Source organism: Trichomycterus rosablanca, chromosome 4, assembly GCF_030014385.1.
Source record: "Trichomycterus rosablanca isolate fTriRos1 chromosome 4, fTriRos1.hap1, whole genome shotgun sequence".
Taxonomy (NCBI): domain Eukaryota; kingdom Metazoa; phylum Chordata; class Actinopteri; order Siluriformes; family Trichomycteridae; genus Trichomycterus; species Trichomycterus rosablanca.
The window spans coordinates 3,189,695-3,212,804 of NC_085991.1; the positions used below are offsets into that span (position 1 = coordinate 3,189,695).

Below are 23,110 nucleotides of genomic sequence, written 5' to 3' on the forward strand. Positions count from 1 at the left end.
TGATGATAAACGCTACAGATGTCTGCAGATGTCTTTTAGAATCTGTTGGTCATGATAGTTTAAAATAATAAATGATCATAAATATTAAATAATTGACCTAATAGAAGACCTAATTAATTTAGGGTAGTCACATAATAGTGCTAAAACCATTGCACTAAAGCACTAAATCTTTACAATTACTGACTGTAGTCCATCTGTTTCTCTACATGCTTTGTTAGCCCCCTTTCACCCTGTTCTTCACCTTATTTAGGTGGTGGATCATTCTCAGCACTGCAGTGACACTGACATGGTGGTGGTGTGTTAGTATGTGTTGTGCTGGTATGAGTGGATCAGTGTCCACTCACTGTCCACTCTATTAGACACTCCTACCTAGTTGGTCCACCTTGTAGATGTAAAGTCAGAGACGATCGCTCATCTGTTGCTGCTGTTTGAGTCGGTCATCTTCTAGACCTTCATCAGTGGTCACAGGACGCTGCCCACGGTTTTTGGTTGGTGGACTATTCTCAGTCCAGCGGTGACAGTGAGGTGTTTAAAGACTCTGATCCACTCATACCAGCACAACACACACTAACACACCACCACCATGTCAGTGTCACTGCACCACCTAAATAATACCTGCTCTGTGGGGGACCTGACCATTGAAGAACAGCATGAAAGGGGGCTAACAAAGCATGCAGAGAAACAGATGGACTACAGTCAGTAATTGTAGAACTACAAAGTGCTGAGTTGTAGATGAGTTGTTTTCAGATAAATAATCTAATGTATGATAATCAGTACCAACCGAAATGTGCACAATAGCCCGTAGGGTGAGAAGGTTGAGAACCCCTTCAGTAAGAAATCGTTTTCTGTGTTAGTCACGTTCCTCCACCTGGTGGTCACCCATAAAGTAACTCAACAAGCATCTCATCAAGCCAAACGTTTCTGAATTTAATTTAGAAGAAAATGAAACAGTAAATCCAGTATATAACATGTTATATATTATAATCTGATGCACAGATTAAACATTTGAAAAATAAACAGATACACAAAACAAATTAACAAGATGAACTGGAAATTTTACCCAGTTACCAGAGGTACCGTGTTTTTGATAATACCTCATCATGGATTCTCAGCAGTCCAGTGATTGCATGTTTTAACACTCAAATACACACTGTGCAAATAAAAAGAACCTGAGTAAAATACTGTGGCAGAGCAAAACTGTATGGAACATTTATACGTTTAAATGTTCTCGATGGCGCAGCTGGGTGATTCCTCGTCTCTGACATGGGAGCTGGAATTTGCATTATACTTCATCTTCCTCCTCGGGGAGGCATCCCGGGCATGGCTCCATGGTTACGGCTACTCCCATCCCACTTCGACCCACCGGCATGTCCGTCACGTACGTCCACTGGTTACTCGCCGGGCTGTAACTCTCCACACTGGATAGGAACCCGGTCTGGTTGAAACCACCTTGGGAAAAGAGTTGGACGTCATTTGTAAGTGGTATCGTAAAATACAGCAACCAAAGAGCTACTCCAGTTTCATATGCATTTTACATACACCAATTAGTTCTACAATTACTGACTGTAGTCCATCTGTTTCTCTACATACTTTTTTTAGCCCCCTTTCACCCTGTTCTTTAATGGTCAGGACCCCCACAGGACCACCACAGAGCAGGTATTATTTAGGAGGTGGATCATTCTCAGCACTGCAGTGACACTGACACTGACACGGTGGTGGTGTGTTAGTGTGTGTTGTGCTGGTATGAGTGGATCAGACACAGCAGCGCTAATGGAGTTTTTAAACACCTCACTGTCACTGCTGGACTGAGAATAGTCCACCAACCAAAAATATCCAGCCAACAGCGCCCCATGTGCAGCGTCCTGTGTCCACTGATGAAGGTCTAGAAGATGACCGACTCAAACAGCAGCAATAGATGAGCGATCGTCTCTGACTTTACATCTACAAGGTGGACCGACTAGGTAGGAGTGTCTAATAGAGTGGACAGTGAGTGGACATGGAATTTAAAAACTCCATTAGCGCTGCTGTGTCTGATCCACTCATACCAGCACAACACACACTAACACACCACCACCATGTCAGTGTCACTGCAGTGCTGAGAATGATCCACCACCTAAATAATACCTGCTCTGTGGTGGTCCTGTGGGAGTCCTGACCATTGAAGAACAGGGTGAAAGCAGGTTAAAAAAGTAAGTAGAGAAACAGATGGACTACAGTCAGTAATTGTAGAACTACAAAGTGCTTCTATATGGTAAGTGGAGCTGATAAAATGGACAGTGTGTGTGGAAACCAGGAGGTGGTTTTAATGTTATGTCATGGCAGACCTCGGATTGCCATGTTATCTGTACCGGTTGTTTTCTGTGACTGAATAACAGCAGCACTTCCACTTCTTTGTTAAACTCTGTGTTGTGCTCCTGCTAATACAGAAATTGCCTCGTAACGAGCAACTGGCTGCTTCAATGAGCAAATACAATCAAGTCACAAAAGGCTCAATTTCCCCAGAAAATAACACTTTGTGAAATAAACTGTTCAATAATGACATGGTGGCTTCACAAAGGAAATATTTAATCATCAAGATCAGATTTATAACTATAGAATTTTTTTCTATTCTTGGTTGAGTGTAAAAAGTCATTAAAAGTGAAAGTCTGTGCTTAATTATCTTAATTTCACACTGAAAATACGAAGGAAAAAAAAGTGCAGACATTTATTCCTAAGACTAAAACACCAGAATGTAACAGCAGCATATTTTCATTTATAGATAACTGTTTCAAAAGACAAATATAAGGTGACACAGAGGACCTTTGTAAGATTTTACATTTTCATTTACATTGTCGGCATTTAGCAGACGCTCTTATCCAGAGTGACTTACAGAAGTGCTTCCATAGTGAACATTACATTACTCTAGATTAAGTAAACAACAGTCCAAGAACACAAATCTGCTTAAGTGTTTAGTAAAGAAGTGATGAAGGTTTTTAATCATTTTTTAAAGACAGCGAGAGACTCAGATGTTGGGACAGACAGCGGAAGCTCGTTCCACCACTTGGGTTCTGGTACAGAGAAGAGCCTTGATCCTGATCCTGGTCTTCCTCGAGGATCAAGTCGAGCGAGACTAGTGGCTCGGAGGTTGCATGGTACAGCATGAGGTTTGATTAGACCTGGAAGGTAGCTTGGGGCTGGTCCATTTTTGGCTTTGTAGGTGAGCATCAGTGTTTTAAACTGAATGCGGGCAGCTACAGGAAGACAGAGAAGAGAACGCAGCAGTGGGGTGATGTGGCGGCGTTTAGGTTGGTTAAAAACCAGGTGAGCAGCTGCATTTTGGATGAGTTGAAGGGGTTTAATAGTGGACACAGGAGCTCCTGCCAGGTGGGAGGGAGTTGCAGTCGTCCAGCCGTGAGATTACAAGTGACTGGACCAGAATCTGAGTAGCTTCCATGGACAGAAATGGGCGAATCTTTCTGATGTTGTAGAGGAGGAACCGACACGATCTTGTCATGTTGGCTACATGAGGAGAGAAGGTCAGCTGGTTATCCAGGACAACACCAAGGCTCCTTCCATTATCAGACGGTGACTAGGTCCTGGGTTGGAGATTGATCTCCAGGAATAAGTAATGGCTCAGTCTTGCTGGGAAGTTTTAGATGATGAGCTGACATGTTAACCTTCATAGAACTGACAATTCCTGTGAGAATGCACTAGTATTGTAATAATATTGTAATAATATTTACGTAATTACATGCCAGCTCTTTAGACGTCTTGGCTTGGTGTCTGTTCTGACCATGACGGTATAAATCAGGGCCCTTAGAGGCTCTCAGTTTGCCTTTCCAAACTATGTCTAATCAATTTGTATTGCAGCAGGTGGACTCCAACTGAGTTCTAGACACAGCTCAAGAATAATTCAAGCAAACAGTACGAACATGACCACAGTTTGGAGTCTGAATCCTTTGTGAATAAGAGATTTCGTTATATGAAATTTTGACGACGATGTTGTATGTGATTCGGTGTATTTATATCTATTCAAAATCAAATCACACAACACAATGTGTGCAAATAGTCACAGGAATCTGAATACTTCATAAATCCACTGTCAAGTGCCAACCCAATGCATTCCCTCATTACCTTCTGAACCCTTTTACCAGGGGTCCAATATTTACATTTACATTTTTGGCATTTAGAAGACGCTTTTATCCAAAGCGACTCACAGCATTGACAGTATACGTACTGTCCAAGCGTTGAGAGTTAATGGCCCAACAGTGGCAACCTGACAGTGGTGGGGCTTAAACCAGTGACCTTTCGATTACTAGCCTAGCTTAACCACTAGGCTACAACTTCTGGATGAATAATTCCGGAGCTGACTATGTAAGAACATGTTTTTTACATAGAAGTTATTACGTACAAATAAGTTTTCAGTAAATTTAGAAGAATTCAGTTCATTTAAAAGGCTGAGCAGATGCCAGTAGGTGGCTCGCTGCAATCTTAATAGCACAGAACCCAAACTGCTCAAATACCTCACTTACTTACTTACTATTTCTTATGCACCTTTAGCCTTTTATTTACTTAATACTTTTTTCTATTGTACCTTGAGCTGTTGTAATACTTTACTTTCCCTCTGGGATTAGTAAAGTAATCCATCCATCCATCCATCCTGTCTGTCTGTCTGTCTGACTGCCTATCTATCTATCTATCTATCTATCTATCTATCTATCTATCTATCTATCTATCTATCTATCTATCTATCTATCTATCTACCTACCTACCTACCTACCTACCTACCTACCTACCTATCTATCCTACCTACCTACCTACCTATCCATCCATCCATCCATCCATCCATCCATCCATCCACCCACGCACCCACCCACCCACCCACCCATCCATCCATCCATCCATCCACCCACGCACCCACCCACCCACCCACCCATCCATCCATCCATCCATCAATCCATCCATCCATCCATCCATCCATCCATCCACCCCAGCCTGCCAATGTTTTACCATCCACATTGTTCAACAGATTACTCACCTGACCAATGTTACATAAACAAGGTCAAAATAAAATAACAAAGCTTACCGAAGACGAATATTTTGTCGTGATACATGGTGACTCCATGTGCACTGCGTCTGTGGGTCATGGATGCCATGGTCTCCCATACGTCTCTGGCTATATTATATCTCTCCAAAGTGTTGAGCTGGCTTTGTCCATCATACCCTCCGACTGCGTAAAGGTACGAGTCCATAGCCACCACACCTAAACGGGTAAAGCGATGAATTAGAGCTGGACTATCAAACTATTTATGCATGATCTGGGCATGGTGGCACAGCTGGTAAAGCTGCACAGCACCAGGGTGTCGGGGACACGTGTTCTATCCTTGCCTACAGTCACTGTTTGTGATGAGTTTCGATTCTTAATTTCTCACAAATGTCACTTCACCTACTCCATTTCACTCTCAACTTCCAAAAAATATGCAGCAGGTGTATTTACTACCCTATATTGCCCCTAGGTAATTGATAAGAAGGGGAATAAGAATAAGTGTTGCCCTGTGATGATGAACAGTTCATAATTTTACTCACCTAAGCCACTTCGTTCAGTGCTCATAGATGCCACGTGGTGCCAAGTGTTGGTGTCTGGTTGGTAGCGCTCCACCGTCTTCCATCGGTTTTGCCCATCAAAGCCTCCCACCACGTAGAGAGCGCCCCCACACGCGGCCACACCGGCACCCAGGCGCGAAACTGACATGGGTGCCACAAACGTCCATCTGTTTGCCTCTGGATCGTACCTGCAAAATTTAATGTGTTCGTCATCCTTATTCATTTAAAAGCATTCATGTTTTCTGTTATCTGAATGTACACCGACCAGGCATAACATTATGACCACTGACAGGTGAAGTGAATACCTCTGATTATCTCTTCATCACGGCACCTGTTAGTGGGGGGGATATATTAGGCAGCGAGTGAACATTTTATCCTCAAAGTTGATGTTAGAAGCAGGAAAAATGGGCGAGCGTGAGGATCTGAGCGAGTCTGACGAGGGCCAAATCGTGATGGCTAGACGACTGGGTCAGAGCATCTCCAAAACTGCAGCTCTTGTGGCGTGTTCCCGGTCTGCAGTGGTCAATATCTATCAAAAGTGGTCCAAGGAAGGAACAGTGGTAAACCGGCAACAGGGTCATGGGTGGCCAAGACTCATTGATGCAGTCCGATCTACTACAGCTCAAATTGCTGAACAAGTTCATGCTGGTTCTGATAGAAAGGTGTGAGACTCCATGCCTTGATCGGTTAGGGCTGTTTTGGCAGCAAAAGGGGGACCAACACAATATTAGGAAGGTGTTCATAATGTTATGCCTCATCTGTGTACCAAATGTTTTTAATCGTTCACGTCCTTTACACCCCCACCGTCTTCTATCATTAACTCATGGCACAGTGACGTTACATAACACTTGATTAAGTTGCAGCATGAGTGTATCAAATATAAAGTGCTAAAGTGCAGTTTCTCAGACCACTGAACATGGAACAGTGGTCTCCTCTCCAAGTTTGTGTAGAAAACGCAGATTACTCTCACCATTAACACATTTTAAGGCAATTTTAAAAAAGCCAATTCCACAATTCGCTCTGATCTTGGGAACATGTAGCCAGATGTGAGAATCAAATCCGTTCATTTAAGCTTCAGATCGATGATCCAAGGTTTTTAGTTCTGCTGTAATAATTAGGGCTGCCGGAGTCTAAAACTCTCTGTAAAACTTATATTCTTTCAACTAGCATTGTACATTTTTAACTACATTTTCTGTTGTTTTACCCGAGGTGGTTCTGATGGAAACCTGTTTAACCGCCCGAGGTTAAGGATTGAAGTCGAGAAGACCGCGCAAATGATGCTGCTCCTGCCGGATGTGACGAGCCTGGAGTATTTGCACCAAGAATGACAAGAACTCACTACAGACTTCATTACATTCTGAACTGAATAATAACTCTATTATTATTAATAACTCTTATTATTTATTTACTTATTGCCAATTATAACTTTTAGTTCATTTAATTCTGTGTTTGTACGATTTGTGTAAATCCTATTTATTTAAAGTATCCTCCAGGCCACCCAAGTAGGATGGGCCCTGCTGAGTCTGGTTCCTCTCAAGGTTTCTTGAGTTTTTCCTTGCCACAGTCGCCCTGGGCTTGCTCAACAGGGGGTTTTGTATCTGTCGGTCCTGGATTTTGTAAAGTTGCTTTGAGACGATGTCTATTGTAAAAAGCGCTATATAAATAAAGTTGACTTGACTTGACTTGATACTACAAGGATTTGAACAGGTTTCACCTAGATTATTATTTATAATTCTTGAATATCTGCTGAGAGAAAAGCGTTTTGCAAACTACGGAGAACAGAATTTCAAAACGCACCTTTCTACAGTGTTATGATGTGTGGATCCATAGGAGCCTCCAACAGCATAGATGCTCCCATCGAGCTCCCCGACGGCCACTCTGTTTCTGGCTGTGTTGAGCTGAGCCAGTTCAGTCCATTGGTTGGTCATGGGGTTGTAGCAAGACAGCGCTTCTGAGTCCACGTTGCTCTGCATCGAAAGGTTCCGACCTCCCATGGTGTAAAAGAGACCAAAAAGCACACAGGCCCCCAGCCCGCTACAAGGTTGAGTCATTGGTGCCAGCTTCAGCCAGGTGTTATTTCTCGGATCGAAGGCCTCCATGGACGTCAGCGAGTGCTGCTTGTATCCCCCAGCTATGTAGATCAGCTTGGTTCCTCGGTGTGGCGTGGGGGGCAAGGGTTTGTGCAGGGTCATGTCATGGAAGATCTTAGAGAGGAAGTCTTTACAGGAGTTGGCCTTGCTTAGGATGGGACAGGATTGCAACTGCCTTTTAAGGAATTTAGCCGGCAGGGCGTAGATATGGACAGCGTTAAGCAGAGCGTGGAAGTACTGGGAGCGAGCCTCCGTGTCCCAGCGCACCCAGTCGATGCAGGCTTTGTAGACCTCGGTCTCGCACAGCACCTTTAGGCTGTCCTGGCTGATCAGCTCCAGTAGTTGGCAGTGTGTCAGGCCAAAAAACTCCTCCTCTTTAATAACCTGGAAGAAAACGCAAAGGTGGCATATAGTTGTTGGCATAAATTGATGCTTTTACCACTTTACCACTTGCAACTCCCAAAACATTACAAGAAATAAACCTTGAGAGGACCAAGATTTTAAAGTGACCCATCGTCAGAGGGAGGTCCAGCTGATGGGAACTCACCTCGCTGAAGTGACTGTTGATAAACACCCGGCCCCGTTGGCGCAGCTCAATGCAACCGATCTCCTCTGCGAACCGGGTAATCCCAATGACATTTGGGGGCTCCAGGTTCTTGGTGAGGAAGTCGCAGCACGCCTTGGCCACGTCCTCCATCTGGTAGCGCATGGCGGCCAGCAGGACGTGCAGGACGCAGTTCTCCCCGACTGTGATGCGCGACGTGTAGGCGTAGTCCACGAGCCAGCTGATCACCTGCGGGCACACGTCCCTCAGCGTCACCTCTGGAGCCTGGCACTCCCTGAAGTTGCTGGTAAACATAGCTTTGAAGTAGGGGCTGCAGGCGGCCAGCACGAGTTTATGCACCTAGAGGATAAAGACACAAGTCTGTGATGGGCATGACAAGATGGACATGTGAATTTAAAAACAACAGTCGAATGCCACCCAGTGCTATTATATATACAAGTAATATAAGTGGCCAAAAGTATCCGAACACCCACCTTAATTATTGTTTGTGAGTTTGGGAGCCACAACCATTACTAACAAGTGTGCAATATAAAATAAACTGCTTATTTCTAACCAGGGACGTTAGTTAATAACCAATTAACCTATTCGCCATTGTTTATTTACTGCTTTTGGTTTTAAAAAGTCATTTTAATTATACAAAACACAATAGTGCACCAGTGCTGACATCTCAAACTCATGACTTTTAATCTCGCCTCTGCTACACGGATGATTGGCTCATCCAAGGGTGGGAATGCTGGAGGGGATTCCTCATAACTGCCGCCATCGCTACATAATGCCAATTTTTAATCAATTAAATACAAAGACGTGATGACAGGAAACTCAGAGGTTTCATGAGATGCTACGCGCTTGTTGGTTAACAGCTACCTGTCAAGTAACGATGCCGATCCCTGCTCTGATCTGAGAAGAACGAAGCTGACCCACGCCCCCTCCGACACGTGGGCAGCAGCCGTATGCATCTTTTCACCTGCACTAGGCGAGTGCTAATATGGATCAGCCCTGTGTACGGAGAGACACACCCTAATCAACGCACTCCTTCTCCGCCCCTGTGCAGGCACCATCAATCAGCCAGCAGAGGTCGTAATTGCATCAGCTACGAGGAAACCCTATCCGGCCTTTTACTACCCCACCCCTATATGAACAACAGGCCAATCGTTGTTCATGTGGCCGCTCAGCCCAGCCGGAGGGCGGAGCTGAGATTCGATACGATGTATTTGAGATCCCAAATCTGCATCCATACTTCCAACTTTATGGCAAAGTTGTCTGCTCCAGCATGACTGCAAGGTCCATTGACCACTGAAGTCGTGTCGTCATTTTGTAGTCCACGCCATGTTGTTATGCCCATATTTGGTAACCCGGGTCTAAGAGAAATTTTCAATGGGGAAATATGCCTCTCTCGCATCCTGTAGTCATAAAAAATGTTCCAAAGCTGTTATGTTTTGTTTTATGGAGATTCTTCTGAATTATGAATTATGAAGTCGTTAAAAAATCAAAACATGAATATTGCTACATGTAAGCTAATGCTACTGCGCACTGAATTGACGCCACTAGACTAGAAGCTTCTTAAATAACCGCACGAAGCAGCGCGATTCACCGGCGTAACAGTGCAGTGATATTCACAAGTTTTAGTTTACATTTTTAGTAGCTAGCTAGATTAAAGTAGAAAGCGAGGATGGTCGGGCGTTACGCCTTTGGTTGCAGTCACCAAACTGGAGGTATTGCAGGCTGCTCATTCTGTCGATTCCCAGCAAATGTGACCAAGAGGACAAGCCACAAAGCGATACGACCACCATAGTACGCCTTGCTTTGGTGTAGTTCAGTGACGTCTAATTCATGCGCAGTAGCGTTAGCTTTCATGTAGCATTATTAGTATTACGACCCTTTAACAACCTCGTAATTCAGAGGATCCAGTGATGTACAGGAGAAAAATTTACATAGGACAAAACGTATAGGGTTCTGAACATTAGCGTCGGAGCCGGGCTTAGACCCGGGTCTCCAAATATGGGCATAACGAGGACTACAGAATGATGTAGGACTTCAGTGGTCTATAAAGACATGGTCTGACAAGGTTTAGTGAAGGAAATCTAGTGGCCTATACAAAGCCCTGACCTCAACCACACTGAACACCATTGGATTGAACTGATCAGTGCCTGACATTACAGATGCTGTTTTTATTAAATAGGCCAAAGACGTTCTTCAAAGTCTTGGCTAAAACAGCTGAGCCATAGGGAGATGCACTCCATAGGGAGTGTGCTCTCAGTGCTTGTCCCAGACACTGTGCCAAGTCAAGTATTGGCACAGTTTTGAAATATGGGAGCAGTCAAAAAGAAACAAACGAAAAGACACATGTAGTATATAAGATGCAAGTAAAACACCACAGGAAACGTTTCACTCTCTTCAAAACCTGCCAAACTGAGCCTTGCTGCACTCACCCATGAAAACTCTTACCTTGAAATCCACCACTGTATCTTTGTAGGTTACGTGAAGCACCAGGTCACAGAGCAGACCCTGCTGTCGCAACTCATCCATGAGCTGAAAGGCCCTACTAGGGTAACTTTCGATAGTGTAGTCCAGATACCCATGACCCTTCATGGAGGGCACCACGATGGCGGAGAAGTCCTCATCTTTGATGGGCCTCTTCTTCCTTGGACATATCATTCTCCAGGGCCAGGGTAGTAAATGTGGTTCGAAAGATACGGAGCTGTTCTGAGACGGAAAAGTGTCTAAATCCAACCGCGCGCCATGAAGTAATACAGACACAACTGGTGGTCACTGGGAGATAAAGAGTCGGGCTTCTTTAGTCTAAGTCGAAGGCCATCGTGGGAGGGGTCCTGTGCAGACCAGATTGGCATTGTTAAATAATCCAGAGTCATTTATGTAAAGAATATCACAGAAACTGTCTTCATGGTTTGCTAAGTCACACAGCCATAGCAGTTATGTACCAAAAACCCACTAGCAAGCAGGCATCTTAAATCCACACAGAAATGTTCATCGCAGACTCAGCAGAATCCCATCATCCGGCTCGAGTCACTCGCCCCGGTGAAGTCTCCGTGTTCACTTAATTTTGTCCATGCACTGAAAAACAAAAGGAAATTTGCAATGAGTCAAAATTCTTATCAAGTTTATTTAAAGTTGCTGCAGAGAGACAATAAAGGCTTACAAGCTCCACAGAGCACGAGTAAAACCCTCTCATGCTGGAGTAGAACTCAGACGGACAGAGATCCTGTATGCAAACAGCCGTTCACACTCTGCTGAGTCACGTTCCACTTCCCTTTTCTTTTTCGGGTCTTAAAGCCGTCCAGAAAGCCACTCCCACAGGCGGGAAAAAAGAGCCGACGTTCACCTGAACGCTGCAAACTCTGCAGTACAGCACAACCTTCGCAGTCAAGGCCAGAGTGCAAATTCCACCTCCGATGATGCCAGCAGTTTTAAACGCAGTATTTTTTCCCTCCTGTTTGTCGCTGGGCTGGAGCTGGATTGTTCCAGTTAGTTATATAACCTATCTGCACGGAATTAGAGTGACTTTGCGTCTTGTTATTGGCCGAGCGAGCCATCCATGCACGGCGTTTATCCCGGGGCATGATTACCATGAGACAAAGCTGCTCGACTGGTATTTTTGTGGAGGCCCTTTTAGAGCTTTCTTTCACTTTCAGACAATTTAATGTCTCACTCTGACTTCCACAAACCTTCATAAGAAGCTGACAAAGACCATTATTATGTGCCCTATATGGGCCAGTGGTTGTTTCATCCTACAGATGGGATTATTACTAATGAACTAACCTGAGCTCACTGGAGTCGTTTAGGAACAGAAAGTGGACAGTATTGACTCTTGCCTTTATTTTTGCCAACGTTTGTTTGTGTGCAGTGGCTGATAAGTGTGTTTGGCAATGAATTGCCAGGTGACGAAGAAAATCTTCTAACAGTTGGATCCTGTATCAGTCATATCCTGTATCAGGAACATCATGTCCTCAATTCCACAACATGTGCAATATTTCCTCAACTGGAAAAGTACTCGCAGTCTTTAAGGCCGACTGCATCCATATCGAATCAGAAACTTTTTTTGCTTAGTTAGACATTACTTGATCTAGCAGTTTAGCAGTTGGTGTAGGAAACACTACATTGCCAAAAGTATTTACTCACCCATCCAAATCACTGAATTCAGGTGTTCCAATCACTTCCATGGCCACAGAAGTATAAAACCAAGCACCTCGGCATGCAGACCGCTTCTACAAACATTACTGAAAGAATGAGTCGCTCTCAGGAGCTCAGTGAATTCCAGCGTGGTATCGTGATGCCACCTGTGCAACAAGTCCAGTCGTGAAATTTCCTCGTTACTAAATATTCCACAGTCGACTGTCAGTGCTAGTATAACAAAGTGGAAGCGATTGGGAATGACAGCAACTCAGCCACCAAGTGGTAGGCCACGAAATGACTCAGCAGAGGTCGCCAACTTTCTGCAGTCAATCGCTACAGACCTCCAAACTTCATGTGGCCTTCAGATGAGCTCAAGAACAGTGTGTAGAGCTTCATGGAACGGGTCTCCATGGCCGAGCAGCTGCATCCAAGCCTCACGTCACCAAGCAAAATGCAAAGCGTCGGATGCAGTGGTGTAAAGCACGCCGCCACTGGACTCTAGAGCAAGGAAAGAAAGAACCGCCCGGCGGCTACGCGTGTTTTGGAAGGGGTGCATGTTCTTCTGCGGCTCTCTTGATGAGGGCTGGTGTGGTGGACCAGCAATAGAAGTTACAATCAGGGAATAGGACACAAACAGACTGGGAGGAAAATCTACCGGCTGGCTAGAGGAACCAAGGCGTAAAAAACTGTGTCCTTTGTGTGTCTGTAAGAAAAGTCTACACTGTGTATTAGATTGTTGATTTTATTGCATTGCACGTTGTTACTGATTTCTGTTTTTATTGTTTATCCACTGCAAATGAATGAATGCTACCCTTCGACTGGTCCCGATAGAGGTCACCACAGTGCATCATTCATCCGCATATTTAATTTGGTACAGTTTTTACACCGGGTACCCTTCCTGACGTAAAGCTCCTATTTATCCAGGCTTGGGACCTGCACTAGGGGTGCACTGATATGTGTCCCGGGATTCCAGCCAGACATTCGAACCCCCAGAACCATTACGCCACACATCGTGTTTATAAATACCGTAGTATACAGTGTCTGGTTTCTGTGTTTTAAATGCAGGTTCTTGCCGAGTAATTACAGTGACAACTAATCTTAAACGTACAATTCATTTTGGATCCATGATTCACACCGTGAGTCAGCAAAACTGGGAAAAACAGAACACATTACAGCTGAGTAAACACGGTGTTAACGACTACGTGATAAGCCAGTCAGAATGAGTACACGGAGCGGTATTGATGAGTCACGGTGGACTTCTGACTTTGCCCTGGGTCTGCTGTTCCACCTCGGCGTTTCTGTTTTGTGTTCTTCACGGCTTCCACCCTCGTGACTAAGAAATTAGGCATGCACCCTATGTGAGATGTGATAACGTACAATATAAGGCCAAAAGTATTTGGGATCCGTCCTGATTATTGAGTGGTTTAGCCACACAAATTACTAACAAGTGTAAAGACGATAAAATCAGTCTGGGGAAGAGTCTTTCCAGTTTCGTCTGCAGAGAGCCAAGTCCATTAAGTCATGGTGTTTGGTTTGGTGTGGAGGAACTCCAGTGGCCTGCACAGAGCCCCGACCATCAAACAGTTTTGGAATAATCTAAGACCCAGTTTCAAGATCCAAGATCCTACAATAAAAAGTGTCAGTGTGAATGATTATTGATATTCGAGTTAAACCAGGTCTAGGCCTAATCCACATCCGGTCCTAATATGTATGTGGACTGAATATTTAACTGTCTTATGACTGACTGACTTATCACTAGGGCCGAGGTGGCTGGACCATCAACAGGTAGGTTGCAACTTCAAGCTAATTTGCTTACACCAGGGATATCCAAACTACGGCCCGTGTTACCATTTTTGAAATGGCTTGCGAGATATTTTAGAAATAAAATTAAAGTCTTTCTGCTGTTAAGCAAATTTAAAAAAACTCCTTGAACTGTTTGAACTCTGGGTGGCGCTATCTCATAAAACAAATGCTAAAACGCTCCCCGTCTACTTTCCCCCGATTCAAAACATTATTTTTTGCATTTTTTCCAATGTTTCCTCCCAATTTAGTCGTATCCAATTACCAGATTGCATTACGCTTCCTCTCTACTGATGCTGATCTTCACTCCTGATTGAGGAGAGCGATACTGATACACGCCCCCTCCAACACGTGTGCAGTAGCCGACTGCATCTATTCAACCGAACGAGGCGAGTTCATATGCTGATCAGCTTTGTGTACGGAGAGCCACACCCTGATCAAAGCATTATTCCTCGACTCTGTGCAGGCGGCATCAATCGGCCGGCAGAGGTCGTAATTGCATCAGTTATGAGGGCCCTGTCTGGCTCATCCCACCCTGTAAATGAACAACAAGCCAATCGCCCGGGGGCAGAGCTGAGATTTGAACCGACGAGTTCGAAATGTCAGCTCTGGTGTGCTAGCGTGTTTTACCGCTGCGCCACCTGAGCGGCCGATTCGAAACATTAACGATACACCTACATTAATGTTCCCGAGTTTTTGGATAAACACGAAGGCTCCGAAGGGGTATGGGTATGTTTAATGTAAAGAAGAAGAATAATCTTCCCATTAGGAGTATAAACTGGTGAGTGAAATTGGTAAAATCTCAGTTTAACACAACATTACTAATAGATAGTGTCACGTGGGAGAAAGGAGGACTCAAACGCAGAGATAATAGAAATTAAAGATCTTTATTTTTATTTAATAAACAGAAATATACAGGAAAACAAAAACCCTAAACTAAAAAACCCGATCGGAACCTCCGACGGAAGCTGCCGGTGAAACCGGCAGAAAAAAGGCAATAAGGAAAACTAAAAGAGAGCGGACACGAACCCCGGTCTTTTGGGTGAAAACCGGGGACTTAAACACCGCGCCAACCAGGCACGGAATGAAGTAGCGCGTGAGCGCAGAAAGCGCTACTGAAATCGGCAGCGGAAGCTACAAGCTCCGCTGAGCGTTGACCCCAGCACAGCGGTAGGCTGGCAGGGAAGTGATGCGGAGCGCACGGCTTACGGTCGCGGTGACAGGGGCACTCCGATCTAAAAAGGGGGAAAAAGAGACAAGCACAGTTAGGAAGCTCCACTTGCGGATTCGAACCGGGGTTGGTGGCAGACCGGCCAAGCGCTTAACAAAGTCGCCACCCAGCGGTTACCGAATCCAAATATAATGTTCAATATGAGATACTGCAGCAAGGTAACACCAGCGCCACACAGTGGTCCGGTGCGCACCCGCTAAGCTAATGGCTAACGAAACAACAATAGGCAGTTCAAAGACTGCGCGGCATCGCACCACCCTATTTCAATGAAGACGAAAGAAAAACCTCAATACCTCAAACCTTGCGGTTTCTACATGCCCGAATGGCCTTATGCCACCAGGGCTACCACCTAAGGCTACGAAAACGGCGTGGGCGAGCTACCACCGGCAACAGGAAACAAACAAAAGGTGCGACACCCGCCACTGTGTGATGCTGGCTTAAATAGTCATCGCCACAGCTGCGGGTGATCAGCCCTAATTGGTGACCCACTACTTATGGCCTTGTTTACTGAGCTCTGTAAGACCTGTTTCGCTGGGAACCCGGGGCACGTTCACCAGCTACTACAGGCTTCGTTATAGAACCCCCTCCTCTAGGGACAGCTCCTGAGGTCCAACCGCTAACCAAGCCGGTCTCGGTCCATGCTGTGGATGGTCGAGCCGTAGCGGGCAGCCCGGTTACCCATCGGACGCAATGGTTAACGTTGCGCCTAGATGACCACGAGGAACGGATCACCTTTTTAGTGACTCACGTTCCTCACCTCCAGGTGGTCTTGGGTCACTCGTGGTTGCAAAGACACAACCCCCAGATCGACTGGGTCACCGGGTCAATCTTCATCTGGGGAACACGGTGCCAGGATTCGTGCCTGCTTCAGGCTGGCACGAGGCACACTCCGCCAGTACTCAGAATGGAGACCCCGGATCTGACCACAGTTCCTCCTGTGTACCATGATTTACGGGAGGTTTTTAGCAAGTCCCGGGCGCAGGACTTGCCCCCCCATAGACCGTTCGACTGCGCCATCAACTTGTTGCCCGGCTCTACTCCCCCTAGAGGGCGCCTTTTCTCGCTCTCCGGTCCAGAGAAGGTCGCTATGGAGGAGTATGTGCGTGAGGCCCTCAAACAGGGGTTCATCCGTCCTTCGTCCTCCCCAGCTGGGGCAGGGTTCTTTTTTGTAAGTAAGAAGGACGGCACCCTGCGCCCCTGTGTCGACTACCGCGGTCTAAATGCCTTAACGATCAAGGATCGATACCCGCTGCCGCTGATGGCCACGGCTTTCGAAGCCCTTCAGCGAGCATCTGTTTTTTCAAAGCTCGATCTTCGCAGCGCGTATAATTTGATCCGGATCAGGCAGGGGGATGAATGGAAGACTGCGTTCATTACGCCCACTGGCCACTATGAGTATCTGGTGATGCCATTTGGGTTAATGAATGCCCCCGCAGTCTTCCAGAGATTTATCAATGAGGTCTTGCGGGAGACTCTTGGTAAATTCGTCTATGTTTACTTAGACGACATTCTTATCTTTAGTCGGTCCATCGACGAACACATAGGGCATGTCCGACGAGTTCTCCAGCTCCTGCTCAACAATCATTTGTTTGTCAAGTTGGAGAAGTCCGTCTTTCACGCCCCCATGGTTTCATTCCTGGGGTTCGTGGTTTCCCAGGGCACCCTGCGCATGGACACGGCTAAAGTATCTGCTGTGGAGAAGTGGCCAACTCCAGGTTCTTTACGCCAACTGCAAAGATTTTTGGGCTTTGCAAATTTTTTTCGGCGTTTTATTAAGAACTTCAGCTCTATCGCTGCTCCAATGACGGCCCTTACAGGTAAGGGCGCTTTCAAATGGTCGGTGCAGGCCCAACAAGCTTTTGATAAGCTCAAAGCTCTCTTAACAACTGCACCTGTCTTACAGTTACCTGACCCAGAGGAATCCTTCGTGGTCGAAGTGGATGCCTCTGAGGTTGGAGTAGGGGCAGTGCTGTCCCAGAGAGTGGGGCCAGGGAAGAAGTTGCATCCGTGTGCCTTCTTCTCGCACCGCTTGACTCCAGCCGAGCGGAATTACCCGGTTGGAGACAAGGAACTCTTGGCCATTAAATTGGCATTAGAGGAGTGGCGACACTGGCTCGAGGGGGCCAAACATCCCTTTCTTGTTTGGACGGATCACAAGAATCTGTCGTTCATCCAACAAGTAAAGAGGATGAACTCTCGTCAGGCCCGGTGGTCCTTATTTTTCGGAAGGTTCCACTTTACACTGTCATACAGACCGGGATCCAAAAACATTAAACCGGATGCCCTGTCTAGACAGTGGGAGCCGACTAGGTCGGAGACCGGACCTGATCCCGTGATCCCCTCGACCCAGATAGCGGCCCCAGTCACCTGGGGCATTTCTAAGGTCATTCGGGACGCCCAAAGGGCCGAACCCGACCCCGATGGGGGACCTCCTGACAGACTGTACGTACCTTCATCCGTACGGCGTCAGGTTTTTGAATGGGCTCATGCTTCCCCGTTTGCGGCGCACCCAGGTGTGACTAAGTCCCTGGTTTTGTTGCGCCGAAGATTTTGGTGGCCGGGGATGGAGAATGAGGTACGTGATCTTGTTCGTACCTGCTCTGTGTGTGCTCTGAACAAGAGCCCCAGAGAACGCCCAAGGGGCCTTCTTCATCCGTTACCAATACCTGCTAGACCGTGGTCCCACATCTCCCTGGACTTTGTGACAGGCTTGCCAAAGTCCAGAGGGTTCACGGCTGTATTGGTAATTGTCGACCGATTCACCAAGTCTTGCCTCTTTGTTCCGCTGCCCAAGCTGCCATCCGCCATGGGTACCGCGCAAATCATTCTGCAACATGTGGTGAGAGCGCATGGGGTCCCATCAGACATTGTGTCAGATCGGGGCCCGCAGTTTGTAAGCCAGTGCTGGCGGGCCTTTTGCCAACTTATTGGCGCTTCGGTCAGCTTATCCTCCGGGTATCACCCGGAGTCCAACGGGCAGTCGGAGAGGCTGATCCAGGATCTGAGCAAGATGCTCAGGTGCCTGACGGCAGGGAATCCGACCACGTGGTCGGATAAGCTGATGTGGGCAGAGTTTGCTCACAATACCCTGCATCATTCGGCGATTGGTATGTCACCGTTTGAAGCTCAGTTCGGGTACCCTCCGCCGCTCTTTCCTGAGCAGGAGCAGCAGGTAGCGGTCCCGTCTGTACAGCTTCATGTCCGCCGCTGCCGCGCCGCCTGGCGGAAAGCTAGGCAGGCCCTTGTAGCCACCCAGCGCTCTATGAAGCGCAAGGCTGACCGCAGGCGGCAGCCGGCTCTTACCTTCCGGCCTGGCCAAAGAGTACTTGTCTCGACGAGGGATCTCCCCGTTCGAGGTGCCCCACACAAGTTGGCACCCAAGTACATTGGTCCATTCAAGGTGGTAAAGCGGATAAACCCGGTGACGTATAGGTTGGAGCTTCCTCCCCACATGAAAGTGCATCCAACCTTCCATGTCTCCCATCTCCGACCATTTATGTGCGGGGGAGTCTTACCCCCTCCCAAACCCCCCGCCCCTCGTATCATCCAGGGTGCCCCTGCCTTCACGGTTCGCCGACTGCTGGATAGCAGGAAGGTTCAGGGTAGCACCCAATACCTGGTGGATTGGGAGGGTTACGGCCCTGAGGAACGTTCATGGGTACCGGCTCGCCAGATCCTGGACCCGGAACTGATCCGCGAGTTCCGACGGAACCGAGCTGCGGGTCTTGGGACCTCAGGAGCTGTCCCTAGAGGAGGGGGTTCTCCGATCTAAAAAGGGGGAAAAAGAGACAAGCACAGTTAGGAAGCTCCACTTGCGGATTCGAACCGGGGTTGGTGGCAGACCGGCCAAGCGCTTAACAAAGTCGCCACCCAGCGGTTACCGAATCCAAATATAATGTTCAATATGAGATACTGCAGCAAGGTAACACCAGCGCCACACAGTGGTCCGGTGCGCACCCGCTAAGCTAATGGCTAACGAAACAACAATAGGCAGTTCAAAGACTGCGCGGCATCGCACCACCCTATTTCAATGAAGACGAAAGAAAAACCTCAATACCTCAAACCTTGCGGTTTCTACATGCCCGAATGGCCTTATGCCACCAGGGCTACCACCTAAGGCTACGAAAACGGCGTGGGCGAGCTACCACCGGCAACAGGAAACAAACAAAAGGTGCGACACCCGCCACTGTGTGATGCTGGCTTAAATAGTCATCGCCACAGCTGCGGGTGATCAGCCCTAATTGGTGACCCACTACTTATGGCCTTGTTTACTGAGCTCTGTAAGACCTGTTTCGCTGGGAACCCGGGGCACGTTCACCAGCTACTACAGGCTTCGTTATAGATAGGGATGTCCCGATCACGTTTTTTTGTTCCCGATCCCGATCTTTAATTTTGATCCCGATCCGATACCGAGTCTCAAACCGATACTTGTATTTTCTAGATATTGTCTAGATAAGAACTGGATAATACTGTTCACACAGTGCACACTTCAAGTACATTACAATTATTCAAATTAATCCAATGTATATGTTTAACAACTGAATAGCTCTGCAGTGCTGTAGGAAAACAATTGCCTGCATCCAAGCTATTGCTTAATGTTCTTTTACAAAATAAAAGTAAACAAACCTAGTGCAGCATTGTAGTAAAAATGAAGTGAGATAATTACAGTTTCACTTTGTTTAATGCAGTGATACACTAAACATGAACAAAAATCTCCACTCACAAGTGGTGTAGCAGCTTAACTTGAATATAAAAAAACAAATAAGTTACTTAACAGCATTACAGTAAAACTTGAATACCAAAATAAAATGGACAGGCTCTTTTGTTATGAAGGAAAGCCAGTTCTTAAAGTGCTTGTATTGTGACAATGGTTGGATAGACGGGTCTACGCAAAGTGAGTGTGTTTTGACCCTTTGGGGCTTCCATAGTGCATGGGATCGCAGTGCAGTGCTCGGCTCTGGCTGTCCGGTATTCGGAACAGAATAAGTTAATAAAGTGTTTTGCTCCCGACAATTTGTGAATATATCGTGCATTTTATTTCTTTATTAAGCGAGTGCATCACTACGACGCTCGGTTACATAACTAAGCCAATCAGAGTGCTCGATACTGAGATGTCGTTCAGTCTTGTAACACGTAAACTCGTAAAAGCTGTATGTTATGGTCCTGAAGTTTTCATACTCAGATTAAAAGTTATTGTTTTGTAAACCGGAGTGATCCTTGACTCACACACCATATAAACAGTAAAATTCTACAGTAATGAACGCAGCTCTGCTCCTACCGCCTCGTGAAACGCTCGCATTACAGACATTACACCGCTGTTGGACTCGTTTCACTTTCCAATTTAAAGTATTTCCACACAGCGGACATGCTGACGTAAAACAAAGATCGGGTTATGATCGGCATTAGTAAAGCCGATACCGATCAGTTAAAAATGCCTTGATCGGCCCCGATCCCGATCTGTGAGATCGGATCGGGACATCCCTACTAATAGATCATTAATCACTCAAATAAAAAGGATGTGGAATCATTAGTAATCACGTAGCTCTGATATATTTTAGATTTATTTTGTTACATAAGAGTCTGTGGCCCCGTGTTTTGCACATCTTAACTCCATCTGACCCCAGACAAGAAAGATTTGACACCCCTGACTTACACTGTATCCTATTTCTATTATAAATAGCCAAATACCAAAATGTAAATATCAACTGTTACCCCATATAATACAAATATTAAATGTTAATTGATTAGCACATCCCAACGAGGAATAAATAAAAGAATAAACCTAGACATGGATAAAACAGTGACAGTGACAAGCAAAACAAAAAAGTGTTCCTCCACTCACCCGGCATCAATTTCCCACCTCATGAGTTGCTCAGCAAAATATATAGTGCAGGAGCACAAAAGCAGCAGGACTGCAATCTGTGTCCTACTGTGCACACGTGTGGTGGGATTAGCTGTTCAAACTACAGAACTATAGTGTCTGAACCAGAGCTTAGTCAGCAGATTCATCCCGCGACATGTACCGCGGGCCTGTGCCAAGTCAAACAGACCTGTGAAACACGGAGCTCTGAGACTAATGGTGGATAACCACGTATAACGGGAACCTTAAGCTGAGCTTTCAATGTGGATTTAAGTCCATGGTGTGAAAGTAAAACTGGTCCTGGTCAATGTGGGATGTGTCTTGTTTAGTGCATTGGTGAAACCCTGATTATGGTGGATGCACTGACTAATAAACAGCCATAACATTAAAACCACCTCCTCGTTTCTACACTCACTTTCTATTTTATCAGCTCCACTTACCATATAGAAGTACTTTGTAGCGCTACAATTACTGACTGTAGTCCATCTGTTTCTCTACATACAGTTTTAGCCTGCTTTCACCCTGTTCCTCAATGGTCAGGACCACCACAGAGCAGGTATTATTTACGTGGTGGATCATTCTCAGCACGGCAGTGACACTGACATGGTGGTGGTGTGTTAGTGTGTGTTGTGCTGGTATGAGTGGATCAGACACAGCTGGAGTTTTTAAATACCGTGTCCACTCACTGTCCACTCTATTAGACACTCCTACCTAGTCGGTCCACCTTGTAGATGTAAGGTCAGAGACGATCGCTCATCTATTGCTGCTGTTTGAGTCGGTCATCTTCTAGACCTTCATCAGTGGTCACAGGACGCTGCCCACGGGGCGCTGTTGGCTGGATATTTTTGGTTGGTGGACTATTCTCAGTCCAGCAGTGACTGTGTCTGATCCACTCGTACCAGCACAACACACACTAACACACCACCACCATGTCAGTGTCACTGCAGTGCTGAGAATGATCCACCACCTAAATAATACCTGCTCTGTGGGGGTCCTGACCATTGAAGAACAGGGTGAAAGGGGGCTCAAAAAGCATGCAGAGAAATAGATGGACAACAGTCAGTAATTGTAGAACTACAAAGTACTTCTATATGGTAAGTGGAGCTGATAAAATGGACAGTGTGTGTAGAAACAAGGAGGTGGTTTTAATGTTATGGCTGATCGGTGTATGGTAAATGTAGCAGACAGTAGTGAACAGTTGTTACAAGCGCTAATAATTCACATCATTAAAGAAACGTTTACAACAGCTTGTAGTATCCAAGCCTCAAAGACCTGAAGCTGCACACAGTAGAACAGGAAGGTCCCACTCAGTATTTGTGCCATGTGTTAATAGTACAAGGTTCTTGTAGTTTTATGTCACTTCTAAGCAACTGTCGTTCAAAAGAGTCAAGTCCGTAAATTGAGATAAGTCTACAAAACTAACAAGAGTTACGTGATTATCAGTATTTATCTATCCATGTTGCATGTCACCCTAATCAGTCAGAGATAAGCCAGTAAAGTCAATAAAGCCCAGCAGATAAATATGTACAGTATACAGTGCCTTGCAAAAGTATTCAGCCCCCTTGAACTTTTCAACCTTTTGCCACATTTCAGGCTTCAAACATAACGATATGAAATTGTAATTTTTTGTGAAGAATCAACAACAAGTGGGACACAATCGTGAAGTGGAACGAAATTTATTGGATATTTTAAACTTTTTTTAGAAATAAAAAACTAAAAAGTGGGGCGTGCAATATTATTCAGCCCCTTTACTTTCAGTGCAGCAAACTCACTCCAGAAGTTCAGTGAGGATCTCTGAATGATCCAATGTTGACCTAAATGACTGATGGTGATAAATAGAATCCACCTGT

The 23,110-nt window shown here is 45.9% G+C and overlaps 1 protein-coding gene across 2 annotated transcripts; it reads right to left on the bottom strand.

Annotated features, from left to right (window-relative positions):
- Positions 1–906: 906 nt before the first annotated feature.
- On the bottom strand, positions 907–11,523 carry keap1a (kelch-like ECH-associated protein 1a). 2 transcript variants are annotated; one of them, XM_062993810.1, is made up of 7 exons: positions 11,396–11,505; positions 10,684–11,310; positions 8,221–8,577; positions 7,381–8,057; positions 5,566–5,771; positions 5,066–5,242; positions 907–1,449 (listed from the first exon to the last, which is right to left on the bottom strand). In XM_062993810.1, the coding sequence occupies exons 2-7, from the start codon at positions 10,891–10,893 to the stop codon at positions 1,283–1,285; spliced, it is 1,794 nt and encodes a 597-aa protein (XP_062849880.1). In that variant the 5' UTR covers positions 10,894–11,310; positions 11,396–11,505; the 3' UTR covers positions 907–1,282. The 2 variants fall into 2 exon arrangements, with proteins under 2 accessions (XP_062849880.1, XP_062849882.1); XM_062993812.1 differs by lacking the exon at positions 907–1,449 and adding an exon at positions 2,683–3,498 and having other exon boundaries at positions 11,396–11,523.
- Positions 11,524–23,110: the final 11,587 nt, after the last annotated feature.

Coding starts and splice junctions, on each gene's coding strand:
- keap1a (XM_062993810.1), bottom strand. CDS start 10,893: ATGATATGTCCAAGGAAGAAGAGGCCCATCAAAGATGAGGACTTCTCC. Junction 8,578..10,683: donor ATACAGTGGTGGATTTCAAG/GTAAGAGTTTTC, acceptor TTTATCCTCTAG/GTGCATAAACTCGTGCTGGC. Junction 5,243..5,565: donor CACTGAACGAAGTGGCTTAG/GTGAGTAAAATT, acceptor TTACCCGTTTAG/GTGTGGTGGCTATGGACTCG.